Source organism: Hydractinia symbiolongicarpus, chromosome 5, assembly GCF_029227915.1.
Source record: "Hydractinia symbiolongicarpus strain clone_291-10 chromosome 5, HSymV2.1, whole genome shotgun sequence".
Lineage (NCBI taxonomy): Eukaryota > Metazoa > Cnidaria > Hydrozoa > Anthoathecata > Hydractiniidae > Hydractinia > Hydractinia symbiolongicarpus.
This window is the reverse complement of record NC_079879.1, coordinates 22,205,809-22,230,102: the sequence shown is the minus strand read 5'-3', so window position 1 is coordinate 22,230,102 and position 24,294 is coordinate 22,205,809. Positions and strand designations below refer to the sequence as shown.

Genomic DNA, 24,294 nt, shown 5'->3' with positions numbered 1-24,294 from the left:
AAGCCATGGTCGATCTACCCAAAATAAAATCGGCAAGTTTAATTGTAAAAATAAAAAAGATCGCCTGTTCAATGATAAACAAGATATATCAAAAGTACTTCAAAGGAAAGGAAGTTTATGATGAACCATATGGCATTGTTTCCATAACATTTAAATGGTTTGCTGTGATATATCAGCAAAGTAAAAGTGAAACAAGAAGTTATCAATTAGATATTATTATTTAGAATGTGATATTGAGAATCTCGTAGCTAACAAGAACGACAAAATACACCAGACCACAAGGCCAGGCAAAATGATAGCCAGAATTGTTTTCTTACTTTTTATCTTTCATCTCTGCTCTTGCAACATACACCGGGCTATACCTGGATCTCCAGGATTTGCAAATCTAGCAAAATATAAAAGTAGTGCTGATGCGTACAATTATGAAGAAGATGAAGAAGAAACTGTGGGATATATAGATTATATTATTATGAAGGCTAATGTGACCTGGATCTATGCTATAGCTGCTGCAATCTTAGTTGGATCTACTGGAATACTTCCGTTATTAATCTTCAGGGTTGATGCAGAACATGAATTAAAAGAATCAAGTAAGTATTTAGCTACTATCTAAGTGTTGCCTTCAACAACCTTTTTATAGAATTCCACACTTTCTGCAGTATGCTCCTTTGACTCTCTAAGTACCACGCAAAAAGATGCAAGAGTTTAAACTTTTATACTGTTATTGAGTGTAGGTTGAAACCTTAGTCATATTCGGGCTTAGGGAAATTTCATTACTGTTTCTTGTTCATTGGCTGGCATGTCATTAGTTTTAACATATAGATGCTGACACTTTTATGCTCGGCTTGTGCATTACACTCAGACTCGAACGAAAGACGGAAGACCATTTGGAACCATGCCACAAGTCAGTCTGACCTTCATCATCACAGAGAATACTGCGAGAAGAGTGTGCACCCATGCAAGTTAAATATAACCAGAACATGGGAGAGGTTAGGTGTCCTGTACCTAATACACCTTTCGGAAAAATGTTCAAATGGACAAAAGCATGTTGAATATAGTTTAAGAAATATTTTTAAAAGGGAAAAAAGAAATCAAAAATGTCTAGAAGTATATATATAATCTACTTTAACCAAATCATATTCTGTTGCGATAAAACTAAAATGTGCGATGGGCTAATTTTGTAACCACAAAAATAGTTATGTGGTTAAACAAAAGTTTAAATTCTATGTGATTTATAACAAAAATTAGGTACTTTCACTAAAATAGTTATAATACAAGTAAAGAAAAAGACAAATTATTATTGTCGTAGCATCCTCCTTCACTATGATTATTACTCCCACTTAAAAACAAGTTAATTTCACATGAAAGAGCTTGAAAATTTGTCTAGAAATCTTTTTTTTCACAAAAATAAAGGATTCCTAAATAACTTTCACCAACGTATCCAGACAGGTTTTGCTACCGGTTTACCGGTATGGGATCCCAAATTCTTATCCCAAAAATATAAAAAATGAAAATAAAAAAACCTAGTAAATTAAGTTAATATAAGCCCTAAGTAGTATGTTTTTATTCAGCAAATTTGTGATCCTTCAAAACGATTAAACTGCTTGGATTTGACGTACATGCGATCACATTCGTAACATTTGAATGTTTTGAATTCACAAGCCTAACACTATCTTTACTCACTTGGCTATTTCAAAATAAATCGAGTGTACGATAGCTTCAGCCTATGTTATAGACAATACAGCCCACAGGGTCGATAATCACATTATATAAAAAACAGGAAACTAACAGGTGACCTATATATTTTTATTGTTATTTATATTTATTAAGTATTAATTCTGTGAAGAAAGTTTTAACAGGTATTTATCAGCAACAAAGACTAAAAACGAAAAATATTATGTAATAAAATGCAAGTAATAATTGTACAAAATTTTGCTGTTTTGAGAGCCACAAAACCTCAAAACCCAAAATTTCCTCTACGGCACCATGGTGCCTCATGAAGATACTAACCTAAGCAAAAGTTGGGTATAAGGAAATAGTAGTCCCAAAAAACTCTGGATATGTCACTGACTTTCCAAATTCTTTCATATAAAATAAACTTGTTTTTAAGTGGGAGGTCAGTTTAAAGTTTAAGATTAAAAAATTGTTTTATATTGTGCAAGTTCATATTTATCAAAATTTGGTGTATAAATTTAATGTACAGTGTGCTAAATAAAAAAATCCAAGAAATTAATCTAAGCCATTTCATTAATGCAAACTCCAATTTCTCTACCGTTGACATTAATTTTTTTATCTTTAACAAAATTGATTGAAAGATTATTAAATGACAATTTTTTTAAAAGATTGTCCCCATCAAAAAAAGATTTTCCCATAAAATAGAATGAAAACTGTTGTAACGAGAAGCAGAATAACTTTTTCAATCTTATTCTTTAGTATCTCCAGCACATTTGAATATTTTGCTGAGTTTTGCTGTTGGTGGTTTACTTGGTGATGTTTTTCTTCATTTACTTCCTGAATCATATATGTACTTAAAGAATGGTATGTGCCTAGTTTTGTCTATATTTTGTGTGAGGGAGTAGAATTTTTATGTGAATTTCAGTTTCCCTATAAATATTGCATAACTTAGGTATCAGTTATGTATAGACTTTCTTTGCACTATTTATTTGTTTAATCTTTGTAAAATAACAAATTTTTTATTCTTTTATTATTTATTCTATTTTTATATAAATTATGTAGCTGTAAATTTTCTTATTTATTTGTTGCCAGATGTTATTTGTTCACATTTAATGTATCTAGTGTTTAATATATCAGGTGTAAGGAGTATTTCTATTATCATGTTCTATTATCAGTGGTACTGTTTACTATTTGCCAAATTTTATATTTATAAATATAAAAAATAATCTGGTAAAAAAAATGAAAGTCTTTTGACAACTTTATATGACACACTGTCAGAATTTGTAGCCTTATTTCTAAGAGCTCTTAAGGATGGGGTCACATCATAAACAGTATATTATCAGATATTTCTGATAAATGCCATTAGTTTGAAAAGTATTCTTAATTGAAAAACAAACTACTTAATATAGTTATAAAATTTTCAAGTTTGGGCATAATTCACTTCATTTTCTATGTATTCAATACCATTCTGCCATGTCTTGAGTACTGATTCCACATCTTGACTAAAGTATCTGCTTATAGTTTTTGTCTACTTGACGAATGTCATAGACTTATTCATATGCAATTTAGTGGGTCCTCTGTACTGGTCTTCATCTTCCTTCTCATTGAAGAAATGTTGTTTTATTGTCACTTTTTACTTCCACAGATGCAGCTTGGATGACTTGCATTGACTGACACTCACAAAACACTCGACTCCCGTCCTTCATGATTCAGGCATAATAGGAGCATGTTTTATAATAAACACACTAAAACCTGTTTTCAGAGCTTGATCTCATCATCAGCATCATCATCATCATCACCATCATCACCACCACCACCATTATCATCATCATTGTCATCATCATCATCACTTTTTTATCAAGTCTCTACACTTTCTTAACCAATTATCGTCAATCGTTTTCTCCATAGTCCCATCCAGCTCAATCTTCTTATCAGGTAACATCTTTATTGGTAAGAATACCTACCCTTCTTCTTAACTCATCTGAACTCTATTTGTCTCTTAAACTGATGTTATACATCCGCCCAACCATTCTTATATTATTCCTTTCCAAACAATCAAGACCTCCATACTTCACTTCTCATGCCTCACTTCAACACAACATAACACTTTTTACACAGACAATATACAATTTTCCTTTTAACTTAATTGACAAGTAACTCACTTGAGAGTAAATAAAACCTATCCTGCAAATAATGCTTTTTCCAACGAGTCAATTTGTGAATCCAAATTTACAATAGAAGATGAGACATTCTGTTTGCTATTTATTTTTGATCATAATTAAAAGTATTTGAACATGAATATTTAAGTTAGGAATTGACATTGGCAAAAATTACTGGCAAAAGCACTAGTACCTATAAAAATAAAACATTTTCTGCAAAAAAATAAGCACAAGGAAAAAAATGTAAGACTTGACCCAAATTTAATGATCAATTTTGATACTGCATTAAGCAATATCCTAAGTTCACAAAATTAATTTTCCCCACAACTCTGCAATGAAAGTGTTGATTTAAAATTTTCCTGTTTGTTGCTTTGCAGAAAGCTTGCTAAACTGGAAAGTGGACAAATATTATGGAAATAAAAATGGAGAATGTTACATCTTTAAAAATGTCATATTTTTGAAGAAGCTGTTGCTTATTTTTGGAATATATGTCGTATTTTCAGGAAGCAAATGTTGTATTTTTTGAAAAGATTTGTTATATTCTGGGAAGATGTGTCATTTTGCGGGAAAGATATGTTGCCCCTGTCTACCACCATACAGTAGTGCAACAAGAAGATGTTTTTAAGATGCAGATAACTTGTGATCAATTTCAACCAATGCAGTTAAATATTTTTTTAACGTATTTACAATTTTTAAAGATTCCAAAGATGTCAGCCACTTTCTGGGTCTTCCCTTGAATTTTCCTATTTCTCATTGCTGTGCCAAACTCCTTATACATCCACAAGGCAGACTACACTGCCTGGATCATCTTTAATTTCATGGAAATCTCTTCCTTGTCTTATCACCAACTCCTTTTTAGGTCAGCTGTTTTTTTTATATCCTGCATGGAATGTAAAAGTTTATTGTGTTTATAAATGGTTATCTTTAAACAACCTGTCTTTAAAAGAATGAAGCCTTTTTTTGGTCAAACTTAAAACTTAAAGCTTCTAAAATTTGAATATTATGCTTAGCAAATTTTATGGTTGAAGTCAAAATTTGAGCCCTAGACCTTGAACTTAGATTTTGTATTCTAGTCATATTAATTATTGTATTTAACAAATACAAAAAATGTTAAGATAAATTTGTTTGATTTTGAAGATATTTAAATTAAGGGGAAATAACATGTTCTTCATGGAAGTACTCTCTCTCTCTTTGTCAACAAAACAAGCATAGAAACCAACTCTGTGCATGTATTTTCTCAAAATTTTATATTATATTTGTCAATGATTATACATTTGTAAGTAAAGAGACGACTGTTATAAACTTGTTTTATGACTTTAGACAGGTCAAAGGTATATTATTGTATTACTTTGATCAATAAGTACTTCCTTATATAACTTGTGCAGCAAACAGATATTACAAGTTGCAACCTTACAGCTGCCATAACAATTCTATTTTTTAATTCAATAAAGCAAAGGCACAAGTTTATAGGAAAAACAACAAAACAATTATTCCCTACATCATCATCATCATCATTCTCGGCTTAACATCCGTTTTCCATGCTAGCATGGGTTGGATAGGTAAAAATGACCCTCTTCCAATCTGAATCTAGACTGTGTCAGATCTAAACTCAACTTCCTCTGTATCCAGTCTGTCTTTATAACCTCCTGCCAAGTCTTTCTCGGTCTGCCTCTGGGTTTTTCCCCACGAATTATTAAGTCTCTACACTTTCTTACCCAATTATCCCTCTCCATTCTTTCCAAGTGCCCTATTCAATTCAATATTCTGATCTGGATAACATCTTTAATTCTACGGACACTTAGCCTGCTTCTTGGCTTATCTGAACTCTTTCTGTCTCCCAGACTGGCGTTACACATCCACCTAACTATTCTCATATCATTCCTTTCTAAACAGTTAAGATCTTCTTCCTTCACTGCCCATGTCTCACTACCGTACAACATAACACTTCTTACACAGGCAACCTACCTTTTACTTCAATTGACAAGACTGTGCTAGTCAACAAAGGAAGTAACTCTCTGAACTTTTTCCAAGCAGAACCTATCCTGCAAGTAACACTTCTTCCAACACCCCCTTCACTGCCCAACATATCACCTAAGTAACAGAAGTTCTCAACGATCTCTAACTACGATGGCCCCTATGGCTCACTTCTCTTCTCAATCAAAACACTTCTCTTCTTAGTCAAAACACTTCTCTTCTGTATAACAACACTTCTCTTCTGTATAAATACACTTCTCTTCTGTATAAAAAACTTCTCTACTTTGATACCCAAAGTTCTCTTCCGTTCGAAACACTTCTCTTCTAAGTGCGAAACACTTCTCTTCCAAGTGCGAAACACTTCTCTTCCATAAGCTCAAAATTTCCCAGACTGAATCTGGTCCTTAATATATAAATTTATCCAGATTTTGTTTATGAATAAATGGCACACCCCGGGCCCTGCGCATAGGAAATTTTGGACTCAGTAAAGTTTGCATAAATTCTTACGGGGCATATTAACGTTTCTGCAAAATTAGATTTTTCGCTGGAAAAACTTTGCGAAATTTCAAGCTATATTCTTATACGGTCCCAGAAGCGTAATACGAGATTGCTTTATTTTTATCTCGTTTCCACTAACTTTGAACTTTTATAATTGCGATTCGGCGAAACCAGAACGTTTTGCGGCTTACAATTGACCCTACTTTATCCGGCAATAAACATTGATTGCAATGTCTGTTAGGAACAAAACTCGTGGTTTACAAAAACCAAGATATTTTTTTGCAGCAATGTTGGGAAAAGAACTCGTGGTTTTGAAAAAACAAGATATATATTTCTAAAATCCAAGTATTTTACATTGTTACAGGTGTTGTATTACATATATCTTTTGACTGCATAAATCAAGGCAATATAATAATCAATAGCTTCATGAGCTGTATCTGGCTCAAAGGTTCCCTACCGCTAAAAATCAAGTTAAGCTCATATTAATGATCTTTGAAAGTTGTCTATAAATCTTTTTATTTTTTTGAAAAATCTTTATCCGTTCTCGAGATATTTGTCTTAAAAGTAGCGCTAATTATGCGAAATTATGACATGAGTATGCATTGAGCATAATTATGGTAACTAAATAAAAAAATTATGTAAAATGTTCAAAACCCTTCAAAGTGAATGGCCAGAAAATTTTTTTAACTCTATATGGCTTTTCAAAAATGTTAAATTAACTCCCTTGCAGACATCATGCATAATTATTGAATCTTCTTAGTCGAAATTCTAAAGAACCAATCAAGAATTTTTAAAAAAATGTTAAATTCCTAGACAACCTTTTAAGCTCTTTCATATGAGCTCAACTTGATTTTTCACGGGAGGTAACCTTTAAGTTTGGAGAAACCCTCCATTGGAAGAACTGTTTCCGCAAAATTCAGGCTCATTATCGTGATCTGGTACAGATAGTTCGCTAAATTCTTCTAGCTCATTAAGATCTAAAGTTTTTTTTAAAAGACTCGCAACAATATAATTCTGGAACAAAGTACAATGTATCAGGCCTTCCACGGGGAGCAGTAGCACCTTTGCTTGGTGCTAACAGATGTTGATTCCAACAGATCGCAAATTCATTAAGGTTCTTTCTGATCAAATCCATAAAGCAGTAGCGTACACATTCAGCAATGAGTGCTTCACCAGCATCTAAAAATCCTAAGTGCAAGTTCCCTAAAAATAACCTCCACCAACTTATGGTCTGTCTTTTGAAAGTTGTGACCAAAAAGACTCAATTCTTTGTTTAGCTGTTGGTGTACCAACAATAAAACTGCCAGTGCCAGCATATTCGTCATTATGCTGAGTACTTAATGCAATCTCAACAGATTCCAAAATACAGTTTTCAGTACCATCATCAGAAGAGCCACATGCAGAGAAGTGTTAAGTGTAGAAGAGAAGTGTCAAAACACTGAAGAGAAGTGTCAAAATACAGAAGAGAAGTGTTTCGTTATATAGAAGAGAAGTGTATTTGATTTGGAAGAGAAGTGAGCCATAGGGGCCATCGTACTAACAAGCCACTGTTGTACATCATTAAAGCTAGAAATACTTCATTCTCTATAATATCACCTTTGCAACGCTTGCATACAAACTGAATGTCAGCTCTTAACCTTCCACCAATACTACTGCACTTCTTATGTACCCAATGCTTGCAAGTCTGACAAAAAATTGAGTTACTATCAACCCCTTTCCTGCAAACTTCACAAGGGCACTTTCCAACTACACGGTCACATCTAGCAGCAATGCTACTAATCATGACTTTAGACGTTGCTGTGTTCACCCTTAGCCCCTTCTCTTCTAGTCCTTTCTTCCACTTCTCAAACTTTTCAACTAATTCTTCCATTGACTCTGCTATGAGAACCAAATCATCTGCATACAATAACTCCCATGGACAACCTGTTTTGAACTCCATCGACAGCGCTTCTAAGAACTAGAACAAACAACAAAGGACTAAGTACAGAACCCTGATGTACACCAACATTTACGCTAAATTCATCACTAAGTGAATCGTTAATCCTGGCATGACCTCTAGCATTGCTGTACATAGACTGTACCATTGTAACTAGCCACTCATCCACACCTAATTTTCTCATAGCCCACCAAATAACTTTACGTGGCACTCTATCAAAAGCTTTTTCTAAAACTACAAAGACAAAATAGAGATTCTTTCTCTTTCCTAAATACTTTTCCTGAAGCTGTCTGAGTGAAAATATTGCATCTGTAGTGCCATGCCCTGGAACAAAACCAAATTGCATCTTATCTATATCAATTCTTTCTCTAAGTAACTTATCAATCACTCTTTCAATAACTTTCATTACTTGATCAACCAAATTCCTCTATAGTTACTTCTTTCTAATGCATCACCCTTGCCCTTGAAACAATTCACTATTACACCCGACTGACACTCACCCGGAATAGCACCATCCTTTATAATCTGATTAGCAAGACTTGTAATAAGCTCAACTCCAATATATCCAGATGCTTTTACCATCTCTGCAACAATTATACTTGATACTTCTACAGCCTTAACAATCTTCAATTTCCTAATAGCCTCCACTACCCATTCTGTCTTGATCTGCATAGCTGGCCCTTCTACAACATCATCATCAAACAAATTATCCTCATCCCAATCAAACTTAGTGTTAAGCAACCTCTGATAATAATTCTTCAAGCTACCGTTTTCTTCTCCTCCGTGCTAGCCAAAACACCTTCATCATTACATATACACTTCTCACCTACAACTTCTTGATTAGTCTTCTTCATTTGCTTTGCTATCCTGAATACCTCATTGCGCTGGTCTTTCCTTCTTAACACATCTGCAAATCTGTTTCTCCCTGCTTCTGATTTTGCCTTATACACTGCTGTGCGAGCATGACGCTTAGCTTCTAAGTAAATATTTTAACTACCACCTGACTTCCACTCTTTCCAAAGTTTCCTCTTTTCCTTTATACACTGGTCAACCTCATTATTCCACCACCAGGTCTGTCTATGTCTAGCTGGTTCTTTCGTCCACCCACAGGTATCATCAGAAGCTTCTTGAAGACAATTCATCAAAGTAGTCCAAGTACTTTCAACATTGTCACTATCACATTGACCATTATGGGCTAACTGCTTAACTTTTGCACTAAATTGTCTTGCTACAATCTCTTCCTTCAGCTTCCAGACTTTACGACGGGGCCTGTACTTTCTCTTGGCTTCTTTAACACTCTTATCACAAACCAGCAACCTATGCTGGGAAGCACACTCTTTCCCCGATATAACTTTCACGTCCTTCACCACCTTCTTCTCTGACTTTCTAACCAGAAAGTAATCTATCTGTGTCTTACAGCCACCTGACTCATATGTTATCAGGCTACTCTCTCTCTTACTGTATGATGTGTTGCAAACCACTATGTCCGTTACCATTCCAAACTCAAGCAATCTCTTCCCTTCCTTATTTTTGCTCCCAAATCCATAGCCTCCATGCACACCTCTATAACCTTCAGATGACTTCCCAACATGACCAATAAAGTCGTCGCCCACCATGACAAGTTTAGTCGAGAATAAAAATTGATAAGCCATCATGTCATCTCTCAAATATTCAAAATGTATCAAGAGAAGGCTTGATATTTTAAGCACTTCAGTTATCTTGTGGGGAATGATTAGTTATTTATAACCCTAGTTCAAGCAGTTCTAAAAAGAAGAAACACCTCATGCGAGACACGCAAGAATACAATTTGTACATTATGTGAAGAAACAGAATTGACAAAGATCTAATGCATAAACATTAACTAGAGAGTGTTTGTGTTTTGTACTGTGATTTCTTTTTCTTTGTCGTGACAATGAACTATAGTTTCCAACAATCTTTTCTGAATTCTTGATTTTTTTTACTGATGGTTTGAATTTTTGTTATATCCACTTTTATATTTCTGCAGTCCAAAATTTGCAAAACACGATTGCCCAAAATTTCAAACAAAACATTAAAATGTTTAATGAAATCAGAGAAATAAAGAATAATAGAGTTTTAAACTTGTATGTGTTTAAAATAAATTCTGCTTGTCATTTGACCCACATACTTTAAATGTAACTAGTTATACCACTTTTCACTTACAGAGTTCACAGCTTTTTATTTTTAATACAAGGGTGAACAGACCCCCCAAAAATACTCTAGAGATCAGGGACTTGGCAAACATAGATTTATGTTCTGTGGCCGTCCTAGGGGATGTCCGAGGTACTTATTGGAACACAGAATGGACTTGCCTACCTTGGCATATTTATTTGCGATAATGGTGTATGTGCATAATCTAGATGTTGTGGAGCTGAACAAAGGGAAGAGAACCTTGCAACATGGCTCGCACGTTTTTAAAATGACAGCATCTGAATGTAATTAGCATTAAAGATACTCTGAAGTCTTCTTCAAATTTAAATGACTGCTGAACCTGGCATTGATTTAATATTTTTATAGAAAAGAAAAGTCACATTTTGTTAACATTACATGCGTAGCTACAAGTTTTTATATTATCTTGAATATCCAAACAAACTTTAAATTAATTCACATGACTAGGTTCTTCCCAACATAAACTTCTGTGAACGTATCTCTATAACTTTTGTACCAATAAGAAAGGTTTGATTCTGCACAGCATTGTGTCCTTTTCAATTCAATTTTTGTTAATTATGCCAAAAAGTTTGAATTTTTCAAATTAATAATATCTGATGAAATCCTAAAGCTCCAAGTATAAAACTTCACAAAAAGATACGCAAAACACTACTAAATTCTAAGTATTGCAACCCCTTTGCAGCCACTTTTAATTTTTTCTCTATATTTCGTTAATCGGTAGACAGTACTTTTAACCTTCAACAAGCTTTAAAATAGAGATTTTCAAGCCCTTTCACAAGAATCCTTTGTTTTCTAAAACGTGATTTGTTGATACATCAACATATAAATTATTTACAAAGTTTAACTGCTAAGCACAATGAAGGTCAATTGAACATCAAATTAGTAGCCTTTCCGTTTACTAGGAGAAAGTTTGATCATATTTTCAACAGAAATGACTTGAACAAGCGAGACGAGCCTATGATTCCATTGTTTTTAAAAATAATACAGAATTTGAATAGATATCAATGGCTTGATGTAGGAGGTTTATCCTTCTGGTTATCTATCTTGCTATGTCATATGAAATGTGTAAAAACCTGGAAGATATAACTTTTATTTGGCTGTCAGAAACTCTAAACAGAATGTTAAAATTAAAACTAAAGTAATCGGATTTTAAGCTCACAGTGGTATTTTGGACAAATTTCAAGCTTTTAATGAAGTCACATAACTACAACTGTGCCAAGTGGGATAGCCAATCAAAATTTATGCAGTGGAGGGCAGATGCGAACCTTCCAACCCCTTTCCCAGTGATAGTATTTTTGAAAAAAAACTCGGATGGAATAGGATTAAAAAATGATACTTCAATTGAAATAGACATATGCGTAGGAGGCAATATTTATTTAAAGGGTGCACTTTTTTATAAACACAATAAAGCAAATAATTACTGCTATATATTTACCTTAATTTTATTTTGTACATATATTTAGGTGCACATGACCATACAGAATCATTAAAGATAGGGCTTTGGACTATAGGTGGTTTTCTTTGCTTTATGACAATTGAGAAAATATTTTTCGAAGAAGAAAAATTGAAGGAAAGAATTGAGAAACAGAATTCAAAGAAAAAGGTTTGTGTCTGTAAACAAAGGCTTATCTATGTAAACAGATTACAAAATGAGATTTGCTCTTTTTTTCGGTAGCATGCTAATCTATTTAATAAACTAATCCATTCTACATGTCCTATGTTGTTTAAAATAATCCTGTTTTTTCAATTCATGGAAATTTCCTTTTTATATGACTTGTTTATGTGTTCTAAAAATACCGAATCCAATTTAACTCATAAATGTTTTTTTTCTTTCTTTTCAAAAAAGTATGCAGTATGAATACGGCACCATAAAGTTTTACGAAAGTGTCATTTAAACCTTTTTAGTCTAAAATATTGTTCTATTCTGCCATATTGTAAATGGACGATATACCATAGACAGAGTAAATAGGAAAACAGCACAAAGTCCACCAACAACAGACACAAAATTGCTGCATTGTTCTGGCTGTGGATTTTTTAATATATTTAACTATAAATGCACAATAATCCCATTTTATGTGATAATTTTATTTACTCACGATGACTATCATTGTGAACTTTAAGACCTTTAAAAATTAGGAAAACGTTTCTTTTTTTTTTTGAAAATAAAATAATGCATTTTGAAAAAGTAGACAAGTATAATTCACTTAGTAATGGGTAATTAGTGTTTTGTAAATGACATTATCTACTTTTACGGTCTTCCCTGCTTCCCTCCCTCCTAGGACATTTGCTGGCATTGTTGTTAAATGAAACTCAGCATGTGTACAGTTTAGGAACATCTTACTTGTGAAAAAGAAGGGGGTAGGTCGTTAAGTGCAGAAAAACAAAAATGTTGAGGGATGTGTTGCATTTTAAAAAAAGCAAATAAATTTTTTTAAGCAAGTCAAACAAACAACAAGTAAGATTTTTAAGAAAATTCCTTGCAAAAATGCTATTTATTTTTGTCCATCATTTTATGGTAAAGGAAGTTTTTGACAAAACAATTTACATTATGATTATGATAGATCCCAAAAGCATTCAGTTTTCCATTGTGAGTAAAACAGATTTGCTAAACTGTACATCTTTCTAAAATGCTGCTAATCAGAAAGTAAAACTTTTGTGATTGCAAAATCTTAATTTCAAATAAGATCATATGACTGATGCTGCTCTGTATATTTTATAGCTAAAGAAATTATTGCAGAAGAAAATACTGCAGAAGAAAATATTGCAACGAAGATTACAAATTTGGCATATATTACGCAATTCACAATCGTTTCTTTCACAATTCCAAAAAAAAAAATTGCAATCTAATTTTGTCAAATTTTAAGAAAAAGACGAATAACTATTTCTTGACACAATATCAGATTTGCAATCTTTAATTCTGCAACGATTTTTTAAACATGAATTTGCAATCTTTTCCTTGCGCAAACTTTTTTCCCTTGAGGTGGTTTGGTTTTCTTTATCTGCAGACTTAAACTTGCCCCCCTTCACAACATTGCATAAATGCATTGGCTGTTTTTATTAAACTTGTTTAATGTTTATCACTTCAGAGTGAAGAACTGAAGAATGGTTGGAAAAATGGGCATGCCAATGGTAAAGTAAATAGGCATGTCAATGGAACATCGAATGGGCACACTAATGGAAAATCAAACATTCTTATCGATGGCCAAAATGGTGTTACTAAGCAGCAAGATGAGACAATTAGAAAACGAGAAAATTCACAAAACATGAAACAAAACAATGCTGCAGTTTCTGAACCAGGTAAGTGGGTGAAGATGTCACTTTCATTTTAAAAATTGTCAACATAATATTTTTCTAAACAAAGAGTGTCTACATTTTCTTTCTCCAGAAAAACTTTTCAAAAGAAAATATCAACAGTGTTTTTTATTTAAAATTTGCTGATAAGAATTACGTAATCCAATATAATAGATGAGATATTAAGTGGGAAAATTTGACTTACTTTTTGTTCGACTTACCCTACTAATATCTACTTCACGTCATTTTAGGGCAAAGCTGTCAAGTATATTTACTAAAAAACTTTATATTTTTATACATTACTTTATAATTTCTTGCCAGAGAGGAAAGATCTATGGCTGTAAAAAAAAATGACTTACCAACATTAACGAATGTCAAACTATAGGAATTTTTAATGATTACATGTGACAAAGTTGACCTAACTTTTTTTAGGTTAGATAACATTGGTATATTGGAATGTATGTTAGTTAAATAAGTGTTATACCCTATAAGAAACACAATATGGTTTGATCGACAATACCCTAACTAATTTAAGCATGTGACAAAAATTGACTTACTGTATCTTTATTATGTTGTGACTACTGGACTCTTTAGAATGTAAAATCTACTAATGTCCAAAAAAGCTTTACCCCTATAATGCATAAGCCCATTGCACTTCCCATATTTCCTATCTTTTATATTAGTGCACAAAAGAAAAAAAAAATGATTGAAAATGTTTAGAGTAAAAGTTTTGTGTCAAAATATTCAAAATTAACCGAACATTCTGTCAATTTTATGTTTATTTTATATCGAGTTCTATTCTGCAATATTCAGGTCAATTCTTTGTTACATAAATAAGTATTGCACCAAATATATACATTTTCTGTGTTAAGTAAATTCAAAAGTGGCACCTGTAATGGTATCACAATTTGGAAATTTGTTATTTTTTACTTTTTTTGTCATTTTCTCTGGTTTATTTTCATATCAGCCATAAATTTATCCTTTTTAACTAACCGGCAATGATCATAAAAAGAGATCTAAAAGTAAGTCAATACTCTGATTCAAATTAACAGGAAATATGATCACATTTAACAACTGCCTGTTCTTGTAAGATGCATTCAAGCTTGCTTCATCAACAATGTGACAAAATTTGACATACTGTATAAAAAAGCTGTAAAAATGTTTAGTGAGTCAACATCTGTCACACAGATAGGGGGGATAATGAGATTTTCCAAAAGCCCAATATAGTGTAAATCACTGAGCCAAATATCTATGCAAATTTGTCAATATCAGCAAATTTTATTCACAATTAATGATTTTTGTTCATTTTTGATGACACACACAAAACAAATGTAGCTTGTGGTAATTTTATTTTCTGATTTGTATGAAGCAATTTATTTCCCATTATAGTAATTTTTTTCTTACATTATTTTTAAAACATACTTAGATTTCGAATGTTTTTAAAAAAGGAGCCAGGTGAACCTTAGTCCTAAAGTTTTTTAAAGTTAACTGCAATGTTAGTTTCAAAAGTTTTAATGGGTTTCCTAACTTTGGGTAAATATTTTTAGGCCTGTAGTTGACCTCTCCATAAAAAATGCATTAAACATCACCCATTTTCATCCTTAACCCCAACCACTCCCTCCAAAAATGTTTTTTAATCATAGTCATTGGGGAGGCAAAGGATGCATTTTCACTATCTAGTAGGTTAAATCTAAAAGTCCTTCCCCTCCAAAGAAACAAAATTAAGGTGTCTGCTATGACCCTGCTACTCCTAATAAAATGTGTAAAAAAAATAACAGTAAGATGTTATTTAATTTTGATCAGGAGACGAAGACGACGAATTTATAACTGAAGAACACATTAAGGTATGTTTAAACAAATTACTTTTTGCTTTACAAATAAAAATGTTCCTGACTTCTATCATATTTCATCCTGTATTTTAACATACAGACTCGTCGGACCAACTGGTGCAAAACCTTATAAGCAGTTTAGGGTTAAGCGGGTCAACAAGCGTGTTTGCCTCCTTTGTTTTATAAAACATAGATAAAAGTTTTGAACCAATGAGTAACACTGATTTGTGAGAGAGATCTCATTTTAATGTCAGTAGTGTTCAGGATAACGTTCGATAATTTCTTCAAAAGCGAGTGTTACATGAGATGTTTCCTTTTTTAGATTATTGGCTATCTCAATCTTTTTGCGAATTGCATCGATAATTTCACGCATGGTTTAGCTGTGGCGGGTAGTTTTATGGTCAGCATTCCTGTAAGTTGGTTCCAATTGTTGCTCTGATTTTCGTAATAATGTTTGTGAATCTTGATAGCTAAAAAATGATAACAAGGAGATTAAGTGAAGTAGCTTCTTTGGGTTGAGAAATCAAAAATATAGTTAGGCATTTCAAATAGTTGGGAGCGATTTTTTTGAAAGAAACATATCCAATGTTTTTTTAAGTGAGATAAAAAATGTTTTAAAGCTAACAATGGAGGCCATATTTAAAACTAACTGACTTGATAATATGGAATGTTTACCAAGAAGAGAATTTTATTGTCGTAGACAACCTGGAAAAAACAGACAGGTTATTTTTTGTGATCTGATTCTTTTTTATGGAAGTTTTCACTTGTCACATCATTATTTCAGTCTGGAATAAGGACAATAGGATTTGAAATACCTCATTTCCATTTTGAATAATTTTCACCCAATAACTTGTTTTCTCTGGTATTGCTATCTTAATGTTTTACCTGAACACTGAGTATTGAATGAATTTTTAAACTGACAGTATTTTTTTTTCTGGGGACGTGTATGTTATTTTGAAATCAGCTTTCTGTATTGCCAAAAATGCTTGATTAAGCGCCCACTCTCAAATTAGCGCCTCTCTCTCGAGTAACCTCTCGGGAGCAGTTATGTGGATATGTAACTAGAGCCAAAGGTGGCGCTTTTTCACATATTTTGGAAATTAGTAAAAAAGACCTTTCACGCAGTATCAGCTTTGCTCTTAAAATCATATACGGCATGAAATTTCATGTCTAAATGTTTATCTATTATTTCGTTCAAGCAGTTCGCTATTATTTCATTAACGTAAAGGAAATTTAACCATAAATATTTACGCCCAGAGAATTGTCATTTGTACTGGTTATATAATCTTCTGTGTTTATATTTTATGACCCTTACAGTTTTCTAAATGGAAAGCTTTTTGCACAACACAAAAATAAGCCCTCGCGATTTACCCCCTCTCTTAAATAAGCGCCCACCAATAAAATCAACTTTTAATCCAGCATTTGCGGTATGAGTATTAACGAAGATAATAACTTTAAATTTGAATTAACGCTATTTTGTTGCTAACTTTCACTTAGTAACAAATTTACCCGCATGAGCACCTCTGCTCAAACACCCCCTCTTTGATAGAGAATATTTAGTGGACTATTAAATACCCCTCTTTCCAAGAAAACTAGTTATTTGAACCATTTTCATATTTTTATTGGGGATGTCTTACAAGAGTTTACAACTTTAAAATTACCAAATTTAATATTTTTTTTCTAATTTGCGTAAAAATGCTAAAGTTATTTTAGTGTTTTTCGATATCATTTGAAGAGTTTGAAGAGAGCCTCTTTTAAAGTCTCAAAATTAAATGAGCGCCCTGGGTGGCAAATAAGTTCAATGTTTCAAATAAAAAGAATATTTATTAAGGAGGCCATTAAAAAAAGAAGCGTTTAATAAAATCATTACAATTCATTATCTCATAAACTTCTTTATAAGCGTTGTATTGAAATTTATTTTTGCATTGAAACATGTCAAGGGTTTCGTAAGAATAAATACATGGGTGGTATGTCCAACTTATTGTTGGCCTTTTTACTACAGTTAAGGGGTCGTCTAAAACGATATACTGTGTCTCTAACAAACCATCAAGCGAATCTATATGAATCATTTTATAGCTATTATGTTTACTTGTGTAGCACGTTTATGTCAAAAATTCTGAACGAGTAGCCAAGTTCTTGTCAAGGCAAGATAAACAGCTTTATCAATGTTTTTGTTGAAATTGTTGCAGACTGTTTTTATCATTAGGCTGTGTTCACACTATGTCATCTAGATTACAATTCTGACCATCTGTTCGGTATTTCAAATGGTGGCTCCTAATAGCGACGGACAAATCTCCGTGAATTTTTCCAAACAAACCACTAGTAGACAATATTGCTTTTTTTTCTTTATGTTTTGCTAACGCTATTTTCAGGTGGGATTGTGCACAACTTTCGCTATCCTTTTACACGAAATTCCACATGAGATAGGAGATTTTGCTATTCTTCTACGTGCTGGTTTTAAAAGATGGGAAGCAGCTAAAGGACAGGTATTAATTAAATTTTTTTTATTTTTTTTTTGTTACTATGCTAATGTAAAGTCAATCCTTAGCATTTTCCTCTTTCCTCTCTATAAACTTAAAATATATATATTCGATTAAGCGCAATGTTAAACAGTATATTTCGGCTTTCAATAGGGGCGCTTATTCAAAGGAAAGGAAATACAAATTTTAGATCCTGTTAGCCCAAGTTTGTGGGGTTGCTTTACTAGGTCATTTTGTGCCATATTGTCTAAAATTTGAAAACTAATTTCACCTTGTTTAAAAATATCAATAGACCTATGATTTGAAAATGCACACAATGCAAGATACAGCTTGCACGGAATGTTGGTCAAGGAATTATTGATGGTCTCCCTGGCTCTCCAAAATTAAACAAGAACTCTTTTGAAAAGGAGGTTCATTTTTTCGACGTAATCGCTTATTAATAGATGAGGCGCTTTATCGACCGTTGATGATAGATATATCACTTTTAGAACTTTATAAATCTAAAAACATTTATAAGGTGTGATTTTATTTACATAAAAATCTTCTTTTGATGTACGCCTTGGTTTTTATAAGAAATTAGTGTGTAAGAACTTCGAGGCTGAGATTTTGTCAAAACTTAGAACATATTACGACTACTTAACGCCTAAATTTCTTTATAGATTATAAGAACACAATAATGCGAGTCCTTTGTAAGAAACAAATATTTTAGACCATCTATTTTTCCTCAGTGCTATTATTATAAGATAACTTCCACATCATCTGTTTCTTCAATTCTGAAAATATTCATCATCCATAAATCTGACCATATATACTAGTACGGTGACACACCGGTGCGACTGTCAAGCAACTTTATCTTCGTTTAAATAGGATGGGGTAAATATGTCAATCAATAGCAACCTACGCGCGTGAACCTCCCCCAATGTGTTACTTTTGCCGATACAAACTAGTCACATTTGTCGATAACTCGTCCCTACGTAGCGGCGTCTCACACATAAATGTTTGAATGAGTGAAGATGATCCCCCTAATCCAAAGACTACTGTTGTTTGAGCCTGGCGAATACAATAGTTAAAATGGCACAGAAGCTGTGCACCAAAATTTATCTCCATACAAAAAACGGAATAATTTCGGGTAAAATATCGTGCCCTAACCGACCGATGACGAACTTGCCCCTAAGTCATTTGAGGCTGAAAAAATGTAATAAAGTTTGTTTTGCTTGCCTTTTAGCAATTTCGACACAAAATAACTATGTAAATCTTACGCGATTAGGAAAAAAGCACGATGCTAATACATTCAAATAAAAGGTTTTCTCAGCAACAACCGTCTGAGAAGTCGTACGAGTTTGGTTGTTATTGATGCAATGCGGCACGTTCGATATACGAATTTCATCATCTCTCCAAACACATTAATGATCTGTCTAAAAAATTCTAAGCCACGTGAAATTACCAAAATAAACCATTGAGCTGCCTTAATACACAAAATTCTGTTGTTGTTATTTGTGCGCGGCGGGTGATAAAATACAAAATAACGCAATGACCCGCCGTGTTTCTCAAATGAATTTTAATTAGTGTAACAACGTAGTTCTGATTAACATCGGAATAATAAATTATTAGTCACTTGCACAAAATTAGGAACGTCTTACCGATTTAGTATTACTAACATAGTCATTTCTTGGGAAAATTAATAAACTATTTTTTTTAAAGCAAGCATAATCTATAAAAATGGATATTAAAAAATCGTACGTTTAAAGGAATTTATCAACTTCTTATATCAAAATTTCAACTTAAAATATAAACTATATTATTCCACCTGTGCGTCCATATATTTTGAGGATATAATTCGTAACGTACTGTGAAAAGAAAAAGCAAAAGACGGACAAAACCCTTGTAAAGTGAAGTTAAAAAAATGGTTGGCCATTAAAAATATAGATCACTGAGGCAAAATTTGGTCACTTTTTATCAACTTTCTTCGTCAAAGAAAAAAGTGACAAATTATTGCCAAAATTTTCCCGTGATAATTAATTACCCTCAACTAATTTTTCTCTGAAAAAAATAACTTTTCCTCAAAGAATGTGTTTTTACTCTTTCTTGAACCAGACAAAAGAGAATATTCCCGTTATTTTTTGCAATAAAACTTTTTGTTTAATAAAACTTCTGAATCAAAAACTAACCGCAATTATTTGAAATTGACTGAAGGTTTTCGGAATGACCTTCCCCTGGTATAAATTTTTCCTGATAATTTTTTTTTAAAATTGCAAAGACAAGCGGAGCACAGATTAGCTATAAAGAATTTAATTTGCCAAATCACAGTTCAAATTTTGAGCAATAAAGTATTCATTTCTTTGCATTAAAAAAGAAAAATTCCAACGCGTGCTCGATGTATAGTATTATAAAGCATTTCCGAGCAAAGTTAATCCCATTTTAGCTAAAGAAATATTTCCTAATCCCCTTTTTAATCTTCGTTGCGCAGTGTACATCCGCTCTACATCCTGTTTGCATACTTTTCTTGCTGTTGCAGGGAAAAGAAAGTTTGAGTCATAGCTGGAGTATGTTACTCGCATTGTTCAATATATCCGTTCTTTATTACGCTTGCACATCAATACATTTTTCATTAGTATGCCAGATATTTAAAAATGAACAGGAGTCATTGGTTAATGGCTTTAATGACGTCATCCTCCCTCGATAAAATTTCAGAGATGACAGGAAATATGAATTCATCACAGTATGCCGACGGTTAATGTTTGCCAAACTTCAGCTTTATAATTAGTTTAAAAGGGTTCATTATTCTTTCCTTAAAGTAATGTTAGTTACATTATTGTGTCCGTAAATAATTGTATGATTCGTCTTTCTCAATTGACTATACTTTACTCTTTCCTGTGCAAAGGCCACCCGCTTATACCTCGATTGAAAACAATCGTTATTTTAATCCAATATGGTTTGATTTCAATGTGGATTTTGTTTATAAATAAAACTCTTTGCTATTGTGGTTTAGCACACAAAATGGCAACGTAGTTATTATTTATTTGTTTATTGTGTGTTTGTTTGTTTGTTTGTTTTCTTTGGAGTTAATTTGAAACCAAATGGGAATAAAATTGCTCCGTTTTTTCATCCAGCTTTGGCTGCTGAATAAATTGAGGTGCAGAACTTCCTACCTTCCGACCTCACCATGAATCATACTGACGCTTTCATTTTAATTTATCACTAACTAACGAGCTCCATTTATCTCAAACAAGCCAATTTTTTTTTCTTTCCCGCAATATTTGGATGTAATGGCCTCTAAGTGTTGCTAATTTTATTTTAATGACTTGTAACAAAAAAACCATTATATTTTTTCTCATTGTTTTGAATCGAGGTACAGTTTGCGGTTAGACCAATATTCCGAGATTATGATTTGGTTTTTTTTTTCTTTCATTAAATTCAATTTTAGAAAAGCATAATGTAAATTTTGATCTCTTTTTAAAAACTCAACAGTATTTAATTTAATCAGTTGTGATTGGTTGTTGACATGTTAATTAAATCTCGTTTAGCCAGACGATTAAACAGTGATTTCATCTTTATTAAATGCATTACAGTAATTAAAGGTTGTTCAGCTAATCAAGTTATCTCCAACTGTCTACTATGAAATTATTGGTTTGGTTGACTAGACCTTTTCCCTGTTTTTACATTATTGACTCTTTGTGTATATTGTATTGGACTCACCTGTGAGTCGCTTATTAATGTCACGTCGTCATAATTTCCAGTCTGATCTGAGATGTCCATGAGGTGAACCCACGAACTGCAGCCTTGCATAACATTCTCAATACAAAAGCCAACGAACAAACTCACACTTGTGACCTGAGTGTCACATAGAATTTTTATACATACTCGTAAAACACCCTTGAGATGTGTTGCAAAAAGGTTGTCACAAGAAAACATGCAGGTTCTGTTTGCAGGTCCGTTACATTTGCAGGTCTTTTACGTTAGACTGATTGGCTGAAAATTAGAAATGTGTTTACAATAAAAAACATGAATACAAGAAAATAATGAAAATAACATATGCTGCTATCGTCTGGTTAAAAAAAGCTGTGAAAAGCTCAATTTGACATGTTTTTTTAATTTTTAATGTTGTACAGTTAGGGGTATGGTAAGTACAATTTCAGTCACCATTCGTTTCCATTCCTTTGAAAAAAAATAAGTATATCTTATTAGAGTGTTCTTACAATTAAAAATATGTACCGTTTTTAATGAATCGATTCCACGACATTGTTTTTTGTAGGTAATAACAGCATCCGGTGCATTATTTGGTTGTTTATTTGGCTTGATGGCGGAAAGCGCCGGTATGTTGTTATTTATTTTGATTTTATATCAAAATAAAAATTCATTTAATAACATTCATGTTTTCAATGTCCTGTTGATTTCCTTCTTGCAGGATACGAAGAAATGATGTCTGCCAGAAACATTTTAAAATAATTTTTTATAATCACAGTTTCTATAACCGCACGTCAATTGTGTAGTGATGTTTGCTTTTTTAATTGTAGGCGATTCGTCGGCTTGGGTGCTTCCTTTCACGTCCGGTGGTTTCGTTTACATTTCTATGGTCACCATTGTTCCTGATCTACTAAAAGAAGACAATCTAACGTGTGTTTATTTCCTCGTTCATACAGTTGTTTTTCCTTCGACATGAACAAAATAAGTTATTGTCGGATGTATTAAAAACGGTCTGGGTGCTGTTGTGATATGATTACGTTTTTTTAGATCCTGTGCGGTCAACTTTACCAATGTTCCTCCCACCATTTTTGTTATCACTTTTTTTTTGTCTAAATCAGTTAGATATTATTCAAATGATTTTTGGTTAATTAATAGTTTCGGGTAATGAATCTTAATAAACGAGGACATGATTGGTACCCACTCTTCCAACTTATTGTGTTTTGTTTTTCTTTTCCATGCTTTCTTTTTTTAGCTTTTAAACGTTGAAATGTTAAGTTTTGTTGATTATTTTAACACACCAGGGTATCCAGTTTCCATTCCTAGACGATTGAAAAGTGACCTGTAAATAAACTTATACTAGGGCGCCTGAATAGCATGTCACGAACATCTCAATTTTCCATCTTAGGGAATCCATAAAGCAGATTGCTTCGTTAGTTATTGGTGTTTCCACGATGGGACTGGTCTCGCTCATCCAACACTGATACACATACGTTTATTTTATACCGACGATAAAATGAAAAACTTTGTAAGCATAGAGTATTTTTTGTATATAGTATTGATTAAATTAATAACGAAGCACATTTCTATCATAAGAAGTTACCATGACAAGTTATTCTGTTAAGTACACGTTGACTCCGTTTTTAAACTCATAAATTATCAATAAGGGTTGGCTTACATTGAATGACTTGTATACTCATTTCCCAGCATACTTGCCTTCCTATTCAGTTAACTCCACGTTTTTTAAATGTTTGATTTTACTTATACTTTAATACCACTCAAGCATCAAGTATATTTTCATAAAGGAAGAACGACAGTTTTTTTTATAGTTCTGTTTACATCTCGAGATATTGTTTTCTTTGTCAGCAGATAGATGGTAAGGATAGTTTTGTTCTTGAATTTGCGTTGACTTGAAGGAGAACTTTGCCTCGAGACGATTCTGCTTGCTGTTGTTGTTTTTTCATCAGACTTGGTATGAATTTTGAATTGCGTGTTTTTTTTTATAAATAGAGAGTAATATTCTTAAAGAACAAATTATGACAAGTTAACCGATGCAAAAAATTACTTATTCTTCTTATAAACCAACGCATATATTTTCAGAAATAGTTTGACTTTTTTTGTGATCAAGTGAAATAATACTTGTTTTTATTTTTCTATCTTGTGCTTTTTAAACATCAAACGTGTAAGAGAGATTAAAAAACGAATATATTTTTCAAAAAATTATTATTTCGTTCTTTAATAATGCCTGCTAACCAAAACCACACATGCCGTGTGCAACGAGGAACTAGTGGAAAACTTAACAACTTTATATTAACCCCACAAATGATCATGGAGTTGTTTTTTTTGGATTTCTGTCTCGTTTCTATGGAAAGTTATTTGTATTTTGATATCTTTTCTTAACGTAATTAGTTCATTAAGTGGTATAATAACTAATCTTGTTCCCAAAGCTCCCAGAAAGTAGTGATGTAAATAAAATCAGAGATTTGGAAACAGGGTTGGCTATAACAACCGGATTTCCTGCTCAATTTTTTGAGGTGACAGTTTTTTATTATAATTAACGTAAACTGCTTAAAGAGGACTCGGCTTGT

General features: G+C 32.7%; 1 protein-coding gene across 1 annotated transcript; it reads left to right on the top strand.

Annotated features, from left to right (window-relative positions):
• The first annotated feature begins 72 nt into the window (after nt 1-72).
• LOC130645381 (zinc transporter ZIP13-like) lies at nt 73-23,929 on the top strand. The gene is made up of 10 exons (XM_057451359.1): nt 73-587; nt 2,431-2,535; nt 11,889-12,028; nt 13,512-13,722; nt 15,520-15,560; nt 15,868-15,957; nt 17,918-18,031; nt 22,278-22,338; nt 22,540-22,639; nt 23,115-23,929. Exons 1-10 carry the CDS (start codon nt 293-295, stop codon nt 23,188-23,190), a joined length of 1,233 nt encoding a protein of 410 aa, XP_057307342.1. The 5' UTR covers nt 73-292; the 3' UTR covers nt 23,191-23,929.
• Nucleotides 23,930-24,294: the final 365 nt, after the last annotated feature.

What these genes read in the sequence shown, in the direction of transcription:
- LOC130645381 (XM_057451359.1), top strand. Translation starts at nt 293, where the DNA reads ATGATAGCCAGAATTGTTTTCTTACTTTTTATCTTTCATCTCTGCTCT. An exon ending in TAACTGAAGAACACATTAAG is followed by an intron (nt 15,561 to 15,867) that starts GTATGTTTAAAC and finishes TTCCTTTTTTAG; the next exon opens with ATTATTGGCTATCTCAATCT. An exon ending in GTTTTATGGTCAGCATTCCT is followed by an intron (nt 15,958 to 17,917) that starts GTAAGTTGGTTC and finishes CGCTATTTTCAG; the next exon opens with GTGGGATTGTGCACAACTTT.